Genomic DNA, 13,040 nt, shown 5'->3' on the forward strand with positions numbered 1-13,040 from the left:
TCTCACTTCCTCTCTCTCTCTCTCTCTCTGTCTCTCTCTGATCAAACTGGAAAATAATAATAATAATAATAAATAAAATTAAAATAAAATAATTCTTTAAAAAAATTGATTTGGAAGCAGTCCCACCTTTAATAATTTTTGGAAGACTTTGGGACCAGCAGATAGCATGATGGTTATGTCTCTGGACTCTCCCATAGTCAATTGCCATTCAAGTCCTGGACCTGGTGGCCTAAAACTCATGCCAGGTGCGTGTGTGTGCATGCCCAAAATCCCGAGAAGAGAAGGGATTACGATGTGGCCAAATGTACCCCAAATGAATTTTTAGTTTTTCAAAGTTTTTACATCCATTTGATCATTACAAATTATTAGTGACACCAAGAAGGAACAAATGAGATAAATGGCCAAGAAGTTAAGATACACAGCCTGGGTACGAGCAGATGGTGTAATGGTTATGTTGATGGACTCTCACATAGCTGAACAAGATTCAGGTCCGGGACCTGGTAATTTAAACATCACGCCGGACCCATGTGCAAGCATGCCCAAGATCCCAAGAGGAGAATAGAAGAAGAGAAGAAATTGTAGCATAGCCATCCCCCCTGGAGGGGCGGGGGGTGACTTCTCAATTTCTGTGTCTCTGTGTCTCTCCAGCAAGTGCACGTACCTTACAGCAAAAATCTCTCAAAAAAAAAAAAAAAAAAAAAAATGCAAAGCCGAAGATAATAAGACACTAATTAGAAGGAAAAGATTAGTAAAGAAAAATAGAAGAACTATAGGTCAAGTTGTTAAAAGTATAGGAGATTCATGGTGTTAAATTTTTGACAGTTCTAAAAAACTTAAGAGATACATTTCAAACAGTTGGAAGTCAATTAATCATAAATCCATTATTGTTTTTGAAACATGTTTAAGTCAGGAATGCATGATGCTAGACGGCTTAGTTTTAGAGTTTGTTCAGCCCTAGGAGACAGGAATAATAATACACTGTGTGGTACGATATCACTACATAACTATCAAATCTTTTTTAAAAAATTATTTAATTTAATTTATTTATTTTAATTTGACCAAAGAGAGAGAGAAAGTGAGAAAGCAAGCCGCCAGGTCCAGGAATTGAACCACAGTCAGCCACGGGGGAGTCCAGCGCCCTTAACTACCTTGCCACCTGCCAGCCCCCTATCAAATCTTTTAAGATTCACTTCAGAACTGGGGATTAGGTTGAAAGCTTTTACCACAGAGAGGGAAGGGGCTGTACAGAAAAAAGACTACAGTAGGGTCAACCCCATAGCCCAGTTTTTAAGAGAATGGGATCCAACATGGTCGACCATGGTTCAAATCCTGCAGCTTAAAAATACACCAAAAACATGTATGTATATATCCAAAACCCAACAGGATAAAGAAATGGAAGATAAGGGATTGCACATGTGCATATACCAACATCCCAATGGGGGGTGCTTTTATCCCCTCCTCCCCCCAGTGAGTCACCCTCTGGCAAGGAAAAAAAAAAACACTATAATACAACAAAATTATATACTGGTGGGAGCTGTGTGCTTCTCAGAGAGGAGATTAAGACTAACAACCTGGCTAGGGTATGTTCAAAAACTCTTCCCTCCGAGGGCCAAGTGCTTATTAATATAGAGGGCTTCCTTAGGAAGCACGAACAGCATGGTTTTATTTCTTAAAGTATACTCTGAAGTCTTCTATGACCTGATTTAATAAGAATAACAAGCAAATCGTTTATTTCTCACAGACACCCCCTTACTCATATTAGGTTCCCTCTGGGACAGGAAGAAGATCTAATTTCAGATCTTGCTTCCAGGTACTCATCTTTGAGAGAACCATCCCTAAAGTCTTGCCCCAAACCAAAGTTCTCACTCTGAACCACATTCAGGTTCCCTCTTTGATCAAAGTAACTTGTTAAATAACAACTTTAAGTTGTAAGACTAACTCAAACACTGGGTTTGTTTTTTGTTTGTTTTTAATAATTATTTAATTTTATTTATTATCATTATTATTTATTAATTTGATCAGGGACACAGAAAGAGAGAGAGAGTACAAGGTGAGAAATCAAACTGCCAGGTCCAAGACTCAAACCACAGTAGGACATGTGGGACTCTAGTGTCCCAACCACCATGCCACCTGCCAACCACCAAAGCGTGGGTTTTAATCAAAATTATGGCAGGAATACTAATGGATAATTAAATCAATTAAGTTTAGAGGCAGGGAACACAAACCCTGTAAGTCACCAAACAATATACAGAAAGGTATACATGCCATGAAAGTCACAGGGATGGTCCTCTGTTAATCAGAGATCAATAAAATACCAAAGCAAGAACTTTGGTACTATAAAAGTGGAAAATAGAACTAAAATATAATTTATTTTGGTGCTAAAATTTTTTTATATCTATGCATACTTTTTTGTTTACGGCATGCATTTCCCACAAACTCTTTGAAGACCCTGCATGGTGACAGAAAACTAATCCATAGGTTTTCATAACAACTGAGATACAGGGAGTCAACCAGACCTGCTTTTGCTGTTTCTTTTCAAAATTTTGCCATGGGGTGCACCTGCTAGAGAGAGACACAGAGAGGAAGAGAAAAGCATTACCATTACCTCTTGGGGTAATGGTCACATGGCAGTCTCTTCTCTACTCTCCTCTCAGGATTTTGGTCACACACGCACATGCATTCAGCATGTTTTTGAAGTCACCAGCTCCAGGACTTGAACTTGGGATGCAACTGCCTTAACTACTATGCCACCAGCTGGGCTAAGACCTGATTATCATTTACATTTGATCCACTTTGTTTTTGTTTTTGTTTTTTAAGAGAGATTTTTGCTATAGGGTGCATGTGCTCACCAGACACAGACAGAGAGACAGAAAGCAAGAAATCACCTCCCGGGGGAATGGCCACACTGCAATCCCTTCTCCTCCATTCTCCCCTCAGGATTTTGGGCATGCACACATACACACACTTGGTGTGAGTTTTAAGCTGCCATTCCCAGGACTCAAAACGTGGTTGATCACATGGGAGTCCAGTGATGTAACCATTACGCCATCAGCTAGTCCCTTGACTAAAGTATAATGTGGTAATTAATTACAGAGCTCTATTTTAAATGTTCTTACCACAAAAAATAAGTATGTGAAATGAGTGCCATTTCTCATTCTGCCTCCCCACCCCCATCAGGCAGCAGGCTAAATGAATATGTTACTTTGTTGAATTTAAGTGTTCTACAATGTATACACATTCAGAATATCATGTGGTACCCCATATATACAATTTCTGTCAATTAAAAATGATTAATTCAAAAAAAAGATTTGTTGAAATCTGTAATAGTAATGACAGTATGGTAGTGATAGACCAAGCATGTATGGGTAGATTATGGGAACAGAATAAAGAGCCCAGATAGGCTCATGCATATTGGTCACCTGAAATACAATAAAGGTGATGAAGTTAAAAAAAAAAAACAAAGAAATGCAGCTCTGGATGAAGACTGTCTGGATTCACGACTGGAACTCAATCATTTTCTTAGGTATGAGGCCTTAGGCAAGTCACTTAATTTCTTTAAGTTTCATTTTGTTCAAATATCAAATAGGATAATATTAGCAACAGTAGTCATCATCATAAGTCAGGTATAGATACAGAACAATATGACAGAAATATATTATTACGCATTACGTAAGTATAGTATGTAAAAGGCTTAGCAAAGTATAGAAGCAATAACGTATTAGCTATTAGTAATCCTCTCTGATGGTGCTGTAGAGGTTAGGGAAGTTTCATAGCATAGGTATACCCAACACCTTTCATAGCTTGAGATCCTTGCGTTAATTCAATATTGCCTGAACAGCATTACCTCACTTCTCACACCTAATTCCTTCATTTAGATTTCTACCAGTAACCAAAAGATAATATCCCATCCAAGGTCAGTTTCCGAATTCTAGTTGTCTTCTGGTCCCAGACCAAGTAATAAAAACTTACTTTTCCCTCCTCCTCCCTGGATATAATTCAACAACCATAAGAAGACTAAAAGGTGAAAAATGGAAGACAGATTGGCTAACAACCCCAGGACTAAAGTTCCCTGAGTTTTCTTTATAACTTTCAAATATCCCAGGAAGGACCCTGCAGAGAACCACAGCCTTAACTACCAACAGGAATAGGAGTCAGAATGGCGATGGAAGGAGGAAGAAACAGAGGGAAAGAATGAACAAACAGATGGAAAGAGCGCAAGAAAAACTTGCTATTGAGCCCAACGACAAAGAAATGAGCAGCCCAGAAGTGACTCAATGAACAGTCCCCACTCCTACCTCCCATCCATTAGCAACAGGTAGGCTTGCTCCATCCATCTACCTCCAGGAAGTAGTCAGGGAGTCCCATCTCTGACCTCTCCCCTCTTTGCCAGGTGGTAGCAGCAGACAGGGAAGCTTTGTCTGCACTAATGGTATTAGTAGGCCTACCCTCTCCCTTCCTTCCAGTCAGAAACAAAAGGAAATCTAAGCTCATCATTTCCTAATTCCATTAGTAGGCCTACCCTCTCCCTTCCCTCCAGTCAGAATCAAAAGGAAATCTAAGCCCATCATTTTCTAATTCCCAATCCAGTACTAAAAGACAGCTCAGGCAAGCACTTATCTCCCCCAGGGGCACTGACAGAAACTGAGGGCATAAGCACTGAGTCCAGAAAGCAGGCCCAGGGAAATATTTTCCACCTCAGGAGAACAGCATCTTACATTTCTCATCTAAATGCACCAGGAGACCCAGAGAAGTATTTGCCATCCCCAATGGATGGCAAGAGCAAAAATCAAGTAGGAGACCCACTAACAACAGATGGCCTGGAAGACAGACCCAGATAAGTATTCTCCAACTCAGGTCAGCATCTCCCATTTCCTATCCAGCAACACCATACCTGGAGAACAGCACTGCACCCACACAAACAGCATCACCAGGGATTGAGAAGGCACCTCAATGGCACCACTGAATCAGACCAGAATGCAGGTCTTCTAAAAGCTAAATTATCTTTGAGACCACAGCCCATATAATAGGCCAGCACATATATGTAAAATATAAGTAGTACAACTGCTTTCTAAAACAGAAGACTTAATCAGATTCAAAGTCTCCTAACATAATACCTAAAAGGCCCAAGAGACAATAAAAAAATTATTTGTGACACTAAAAACTAGGAAAATCACAGATGGAATGAGAAAAAACAAATTATGCTAACGCCAAGATAAGTCACATGTTAAGAAGGAATTTAAAGTAGTCATCTTAAATACCTTGAACCAGCAATTAAAAATTTACTTGAGGCGCCAGCAGGTGGCATGGTGGTTAAGGTGCTGAACTCCTACATGGCCAACTGCAGTGTGGTGTCCCAGACCCTGCAGCTTAAAAAATCACAGTGGGCATGTGTCTGTGCATACCCCAAATCCTGAGAGGAGAATGGAGCAGAAGGGACTGCGGCATGACAATCCCCACTGGAGGACGATTTCTCACTTTTCTTCTCACTGTCTCTCTCTCGCGTGTGTGCATACAACCTACGGGAAAAAAAAAAAAAAACTTAAAAAACATGACTTGAAATAAGTGAAACAAAACAGAAGAAAAGGCACAGAAGTTATAAAAACTCAAATGAATATTAAACTATTGAAAAATACAAGATATTGCTTTTTTTGTGCAGATAGCAGGCCTGCAAGCATGGTGAATGTCCCTAAAACCCGCTGGACCTTCTGTAAGAAGTGCGGCAAGCACCAATCTCATAAAGTGACACAGTACAAAAAGGGCAAGGATTCTCTGCCTGCTCAGGGACAGTGGCGTTATGACAGGAAGCAGAGTGGCTATGGTGGACAGACTAAGCCTATTTTCCGGAAAAAGGCAAAAACTACAAAGAAGATTGTGCTGAGGCTTGAATGTGTTGAGCCCAACTGCAGATCTAAGAGAAGGCTGGCTATCAAGAGATGTAAGCATTTCGAACTGGAAGGAGATAAGAAGAGAAAGGGTCAAGTGATCCAGTTCTAAGCCTCATCTTTTCTATTATGAAGATGGCAAAATCCTGAGGTGAATGTTCACCTCATTTGATTATAGTTGGTCTGTTTGTAAGGGAATAAAGTAATCAATGAAATTCCCCTTTTGGGGAAATTTGATTTCATGGTAAAAAAAAGAAAGAAAGAAAGAAAGAAAGAAAGAAAGAAAAATACAAGATATTTTTAGAACAGGGACTGTTCAATTATAACAAAAGGTCTAATGGTCATATTATCAGAATTAAAGAAATAGAGAAGGGGGACTACAAAATTATTTAAAAATCATGGAAAATGTGTATTCAAAAACCTATGCATGGAAACGTTTTTGGTTGGTTTTTTTTTGAGAGTTTTTTTGTTTTTTTGTTTGTTTGTTTTGCTACAGGGCACATGCGCTCACCAGAAAGACAGAGAGAGACAGAGAGACAGAAGCGAGAAATCACCCCCAGGGGGGATGGCCACGCTGCAATCTCTTCTCCTCCATTCTCCTCTCGGGATATTGGGCATGCACACACACGCACCCAGCGTGAGTTTAAGTCACCAGGTCCAGGACTCGAACCGCAGTCAACTACGTGGGAGTCCAGCGACGTAGCCATTACGCTAACTGCCAGTCCCCATTTTTTTTTTTTGGTACCAAAATAAGACAGTACTTTAATTTCATTTTTCTACCAACTTTTTCAAGTCCCCTTATATAACAATAACAGCACCCAAAAAAGTGGAGAAAGGAGAGGAATTGAGCTACACATGAATAGTTTGCAAATCACACTAGAATTAAGTTAGTATAAATGGGAAGTATATTCTGATAAGTTCAGATAAACATTACAAGCCCTAAAGTAACCAGTAGAATGTAACTTTTAAAAAATTATCTAGCAAATTGTTAAAGAAATTAAAATGTCACAGTAGAAAATATAATGCGATAAACATAATGAAATAAACAGCAATAACTGAACAACAAAAAAGATGTGAGACACATGAAAAGCAAAATGTAAGCCAGAAAATACAAATCTAGTCATATCAATAATGCTATTCAATGTGAACAGATTAAACGATCACATCAAAAGGCAAAGATTGTTAGATTCCATTAAAAAATAACCTCTATGGACCAGCTGGTGGCCACAGTGGTTAAGTTGGCTGAATCCTACATGGCTGACCATGCAGTTCAAGTCCCAGATCCAGTGGCTTGGAAAACTTGTCAGGCACATGTGCATGAATGCCCAAAATTCTGAGAGGAGAAATGGAGGAGAAGAGATTGTATGACGATCTCTCGTTAAGATGCTTTCTGTCTCTCTCTCCAGTGGGCACAAATGTCCTACAGTAAAAAAATGTTAAAATAAACATCTAACATCAGATCCAACTATATGCTTTTTGCAGGAGATATGTTTGAGATTAAATAACACGAACAGCTTGAAAGCAAAGAAATGAAGCAAAGATAAAACACAGTAGTAATCATAAGAGCTAGACTGTCTGTAATAACATCTGGATTTTTTATAATAATATAAGACAAAAACAGTGTTTAAAACCAAATAAAAATATTACTCAAAATAAAGGACAACTTTTAACAATTAAAAGATCAATTCATCGGAAATATATAACAATTATACATGGATCGAACATAAGTTTCAGAATACATTAAACAAATCTGAGAGAAAAGGAGGACAAAAAAGACAATAATAGCTGAAGTCTTCAATATCCTATTTTGAAAATGGAGGAAACTAGGCAGAAGATAAGACTACAGAAGCCTTAAAACACATAAGCTCACAGAATTAAGAGATATCTAAGAGACACCACCTAGCAACAATAGAACATGCACTCTTATCAAACACAAACTGTACATTCTACAGGACAAACTACACACTAGAAGATAAAACGAGCCTCAGTAAAACTTAAAATAACTGTAATCATATAAAGTATGTTTTCCAACAAAAACTGAATCAAGTTAAATATCAGTAACAGAAGGAAATTCATGAATATATGAACATTAAACAACACATTACTAAATAATAAATGGCCAAAGAAGAAAAATCACAATGAACACTAATAAATACTTTTAGATGAATTAAAATAAAAACACAGGCAAACTGGTGGTATGGTGGGTAAGGTGACTGATCCCATACGGGAGATAATGCGGTGCAAGTCCTGGTGACTTGAGAAACACACTGAGAACATGTGTGCATGCCCAACATTCCAAAAGAAGGGAGAAATGGAGAAGAGACTGCAGCATGACCATCCCATCAGGGGCTGTGCTCTCTCATTTTCTCTCTGGTAAACACACATACCTTCTGGCAAAATTTTTAAAAATGACACAATAAACCAAACTTAGAGCCTGTATCTAAAACAGTGCTTGAAAATTTATCACTTTTTATATCTATGTTAAAAGGAAGAATGATAACAAATCACTAGCCTAACAGCACACCTTAGTAAACAGGAAAATGTACAAACTAAACCCAAAGCAAGTGACAAAAACTAAAATAAAGAAAAATTACAAAAGTAAAAAAAAAAGAAAGAATAGAGAAAGTAGAGAAACCTAAGACTCTTTCTTTGAAAAGATCAGCAAAATTGAAAACATAAAAAAAGAAAGAATAGAGAAAGTAGAAAACCTAAGTTTATTTCTTTGAAAAGATCAGCAAAATTGAAAACATTTAGCTTTCTTCATTAAGAACAATATAGAAAAATGAAATGGCTAAAATCAGGAATAAAAGAGAAGGCTATATTACCAACTTACTGAAATGAAAGGTATAATTATATGGGGAAACCATGCTAAAGGAACAAATCCCACATAAGACACAAATTACAAAAACTGATTTATCAAAATTAAAAATCTACATATACACATAGGAAGGGGAAAAGATGGGAACCAATAATTTAATACTTTCTAAAGAAAAGCTCGGGCAGGTTCACAGTGAATTCTAACAATAAAACAATACAAATAATTTACAAAGTCTGCCAAAAAAATTTTTTTTTCTTAGATTATTTTTGGTTTTGGTTTTGAGAGGTTTTTGCTATAGGGCGCGTGCGCTTGCCAGACAGAGAGACAGAGAGAGAGAGAGACAGAGAGACAGAAAATGAGAAATCACCCCCCCCCAGGGGGGATGGCCACGCTGCAATCCCTTCTCCATTCTCCTCTCGGGACCTTAGGCATGCACGCACATGTGCCTGGTGTGAGTTTCATGCCACTGGGTCCGGGACACGAACCGCGGTCAACTACATGGGAGTCCAGTGACATAGCCACTACACTAACTGCTGGTCCCAGAGAGATTTTTGATACAGGGTGTGTGTGGTCACTGGAGACAGAACCAAGAAATCACCCCCCAGGGGGGATGGCCACATTGTAATCCCTTCTCTTCTCGGGATTTTGGGCATGCACACACACGCACCTGGCATGAGTTTTAGGCCACCAGGTCCAGGACTTGAATGGCAATTGACTATGGGAGAGTCCAGAGACATAACCATCATGCTATCTGCTGGTCCCAAAGTCTTCCAAAAATTATTAAAGGTGGGACTGCTTCCAAATCAATTTTTTTAAAATAACTATTTTATTTTAATTTTATTTATTATTATTATCATTATTATTTTCCAGTTTGATCAGAGAGAGACAGAGAGAGAGAGAGAGAGAGAGAGAGAGAGGAAGTGAGAAAGCAAGCCACCAGGTCCGAGACTTGAGCTGTGGTCGGCCATGTGGGAGTCCAGCACCTTTAACCACCATGCCACTTGCCGGCCCCCCAAATCAATTTTTAATACCAGTATTACCCTTAGACCAAAACCTGAACAAAATATCACAAGAAATCTACAGACCACTGTCTATGATGAATATAGACATTTATTCTAAAAAAAAAATACTAACAAACTGAATCCAGCAACCTCAGCAACCTATATAAAAGGTTATATTGGGTCGTTTGAAAAGTCATGATGTTATTTTTCTATGCAAAAAATGTATTATGTCTTTTCCAATGACCCAATATATCATAACCAAGTGGGGTGTATATATATATATATATCCAAAAACGCAAGGTTGGTTTGACATATGAAAATCAATATCAATCACACATTGTAGTATTACGATAAAAACAGAAACCATATGATCATCAAAAAAGATGCAGAAAAATATCTGACAAAATTCAACACCCTCACACAATTAAAATGCTCTAAAAACTATGAATAAGGGGCCAGGAGGATTCACACATGGTTGACCATAATTGAGTCCCAGACTTGTGGGCTTGCCTTCTCATGTTCTCTCTCACTCTGGTTGGAGCATGTGGCCTACAACAAATTTTAAAAATAATACAATGACAGATATATAATTTTTTTTCTTTTTTTTTTTTAAGAGAGATTTTTGTTATAGGGTGCATGTGCTCGCTGAAGAGAAAGAGAGATAGAAAGCAAGAAATCACCTCACTTTGGAGGATGCCAGGGAAGATGGCCATGCCATAATACCTTCTCCTTCATTCTTGGGTACAAAAGCACATGTACCAGGCTTGAGTTTTAAGTCATCAGGTCCAGGACTCGAACTGCAGTCAACTACATGGGACTGCAGGAGTCAGCGACATAACCATTACACCATCTGCTGGTCCAATATATATAATTGTTTTTTGAGAGGTTTTTGCTATAGGGCGCGTGCGCTCGCCAGACAGACAGAGAGAGACAGAGGGACAGAAAGTGAGAAATCACCCCCCAGGGGGGAATGGCCACACCATAATACCTTCTCCTTCATTCTTGGGTACAAAAGCACATGTACCAGGCTTGAGTTTTAAGTCATCAGGTCCAGGACTCGAACTGCAGTCAACTACATGGGACTGCAGGAGTCAGCGACATAACCATTACACCATCTGCTGGTCCAATATATATAATTGTTTTTTGAGAGGTTTTTGCTATAGGGCGCGTGCGCTCGCCAGACAGACAGAGAGAGACAGAGGGACAGAAAGTGAGAAATCACCCCCCAGGGGGGATGGTCACACCACAATCCCTTCTCCTCCATTCTCTCTTGGGATCTTGGGCATGCACGCACATGCGCCCGGCGTGAGTTTAAGCCACTGGGTCCGGAACTTGAACCACGGTTAACTAAATGGGAGTCCAGCAACATAGCCATTACGCTAACTGCTGGTTCCCAAAATAAATAATTTTTTAAAAACCTAAGAATAAAAGGGAATTTCTTCAACCTGATAAAGGATATCTATAAAAATATCACAGCTAGTATCAAACATAATACTTTTCCACTAAGATCAGGACAAAACAAGGATATTGGCTCTTGTCATTTCTGTCACCCTTTATACTGTAAGGTCAGGGTAATTGGAGAAATAAAATATAATGACTTTCTAGTACCCAGACTAATAAGAAAAAAGTAAGACTATCTGGATTCACAGGTGACAAGGTCTTATACATATTAACTGTAAGAAATTCACATAAAAACTACTGTAATTAATAAATGAGTACTTCAGCAAGATTGCAGACTATAAAATTAATATAAGAAATCTAACTCTATAGCAATGAAAATTCATTTTTTAAAATTTCTATTTTCTTTATCATTACTATTAATATTATTATTATTTTAAATTTGCTAAAGAGCACATGTGCTCATGATAGAGAGAGTGAGTGAGTGAAAGAGAGAGAGAAAGCAAAAAAGCAAGCCAAGTCTGAGACTTAAACCATGGTCAACCATGTGAGAGTCCAGAGCCTTAACCACTATGCCACCTGCTGGCTCCCACAATGAATATTTTAAAAGTGAAAGTAAGAAAACAATCCCAGGGACAAACCTATGGCCTGGTAATAAAGAGAGCCCTATTCCACATGGCCAACACAGTTTCAATCCCAGCTCTCATGGCTTAAAGAACATAATGGGCATGTGTACATGTATGTATGTATAAAATCTCAACAGGATAGAGAGATAGAGGAGGAAGGATTTACTGCATGGTCACACCTCACTGGGGAGCTTTCTCCCTCTCCCTTTGTCTACCTCTCTGTCTCTCTCTGGTGAATACACATATGCTCCGGCCTAGGAAAAATAAATAAATAAATAAATAAAAACGGAAGGGCAAGTCAGTAGGCTGGTGATTAAGTTAGCTGGATTCCACATGGCTAACCATGCAGTTCAAGTCTCAATCTAGCACCTTGAGAAACATGCTGAGTACATGTGCATGCGTGCCCAAAATCTCAAAAGGAGGGAGAGATGGAGGCAAATGACTACAGTGTGACCACGCCCCATAGGGGATGCTTTCTCTGTCACATGCACATGTCCTCTGCAAATTAAAAACCAAAAATTAAAAAAAAAAGATTAAAACACTTAGAATCAACAAAGAAATGTTAAGACTTATACATGGAAAATTACAAATTACTGCCAAAAGAAATGAACATGATTGGGATCAGTGAGAATTATTTAAAACAAACAAACAAAAAAAAGACCAGAAAAATTTCCTGACACAGAAAGAAGACATCTATGAGGAACGGGCTCCCACTGGACAGTGTATTTGTCAGCACCTTGGTCTTGAACGTCCCAGCCCCCAGAACTGTTAAGAAATCAATTTCTGTTGTTTTTAAGTCATGTAAGGTATTTTTGTAACGGCACCCTGAAGAGACTAAGACAGGATTTATAAACACATCTAGCCCAAAGTATTATTATTATTACTGTAGGAGTTAAAAAATAAAAAATTTGATAGGCTTAGCCAGATATTTTTCACAAGCTAGCCATGAGGAGGACCTTTACTATCTCCTTTTTCTACTTACCTACTACGTGTTTAAGGGTCTTCGGCACAGTGTCAAGAGATACTCTCAACATTCTGAGATTTGAAGAGTGATATTCCGGTTCTTTAGTTGGTTCATGAGGAACAAACGAAGGCAACATAGATGAAAAAGACGGATAATTTTCCAGATTAGAACAACTTACCTATGAAAACAGAAAAGAAATGAAGGAAATTAGATTATATTGAGATTTCACCTGCTTAAAAAAATTTTCATATTTATAAAAATGAACACAGAGCAGCTATACCAGTTACTTAAGATCATATTGTCAACCCTCTTGAACTCTTATGCAAGTCATATCTTATTCGGTCAACTCTG

General features: G+C 38.4%; 1 protein-coding gene across 1 annotated transcript in view; it reads right to left on the reverse strand.

Annotated features, from left to right (window-relative positions):
- The window catches only part of ALMS1 (ALMS1 centrosome and basal body associated protein), a 187,109-nt gene that overhangs the window by 130,215 nt on the left and 43,854 nt on the right, over nt 1-13,040 (reverse strand). The window contains exon 7 of the mRNA XM_027772964.1: nt 12,708-12,867. Within this exon, the coding sequence (XP_027628765.1) occupies nt 12,708-12,867 (160 nt within the window). The remainder of the gene's footprint in view (nt 1-12,707; nt 12,868-13,040) is intronic.

Source organism: Tupaia chinensis, unplaced genomic scaffold (genome assembly GCF_000334495.1).
Source record: "Tupaia chinensis unplaced genomic scaffold, TupChi_1.0 Scaffold000316_1, whole genome shotgun sequence".
Classification (NCBI taxonomy): Eukaryota; Metazoa; Chordata; class Mammalia; order Scandentia; family Tupaiidae; genus Tupaia; species Tupaia belangeri.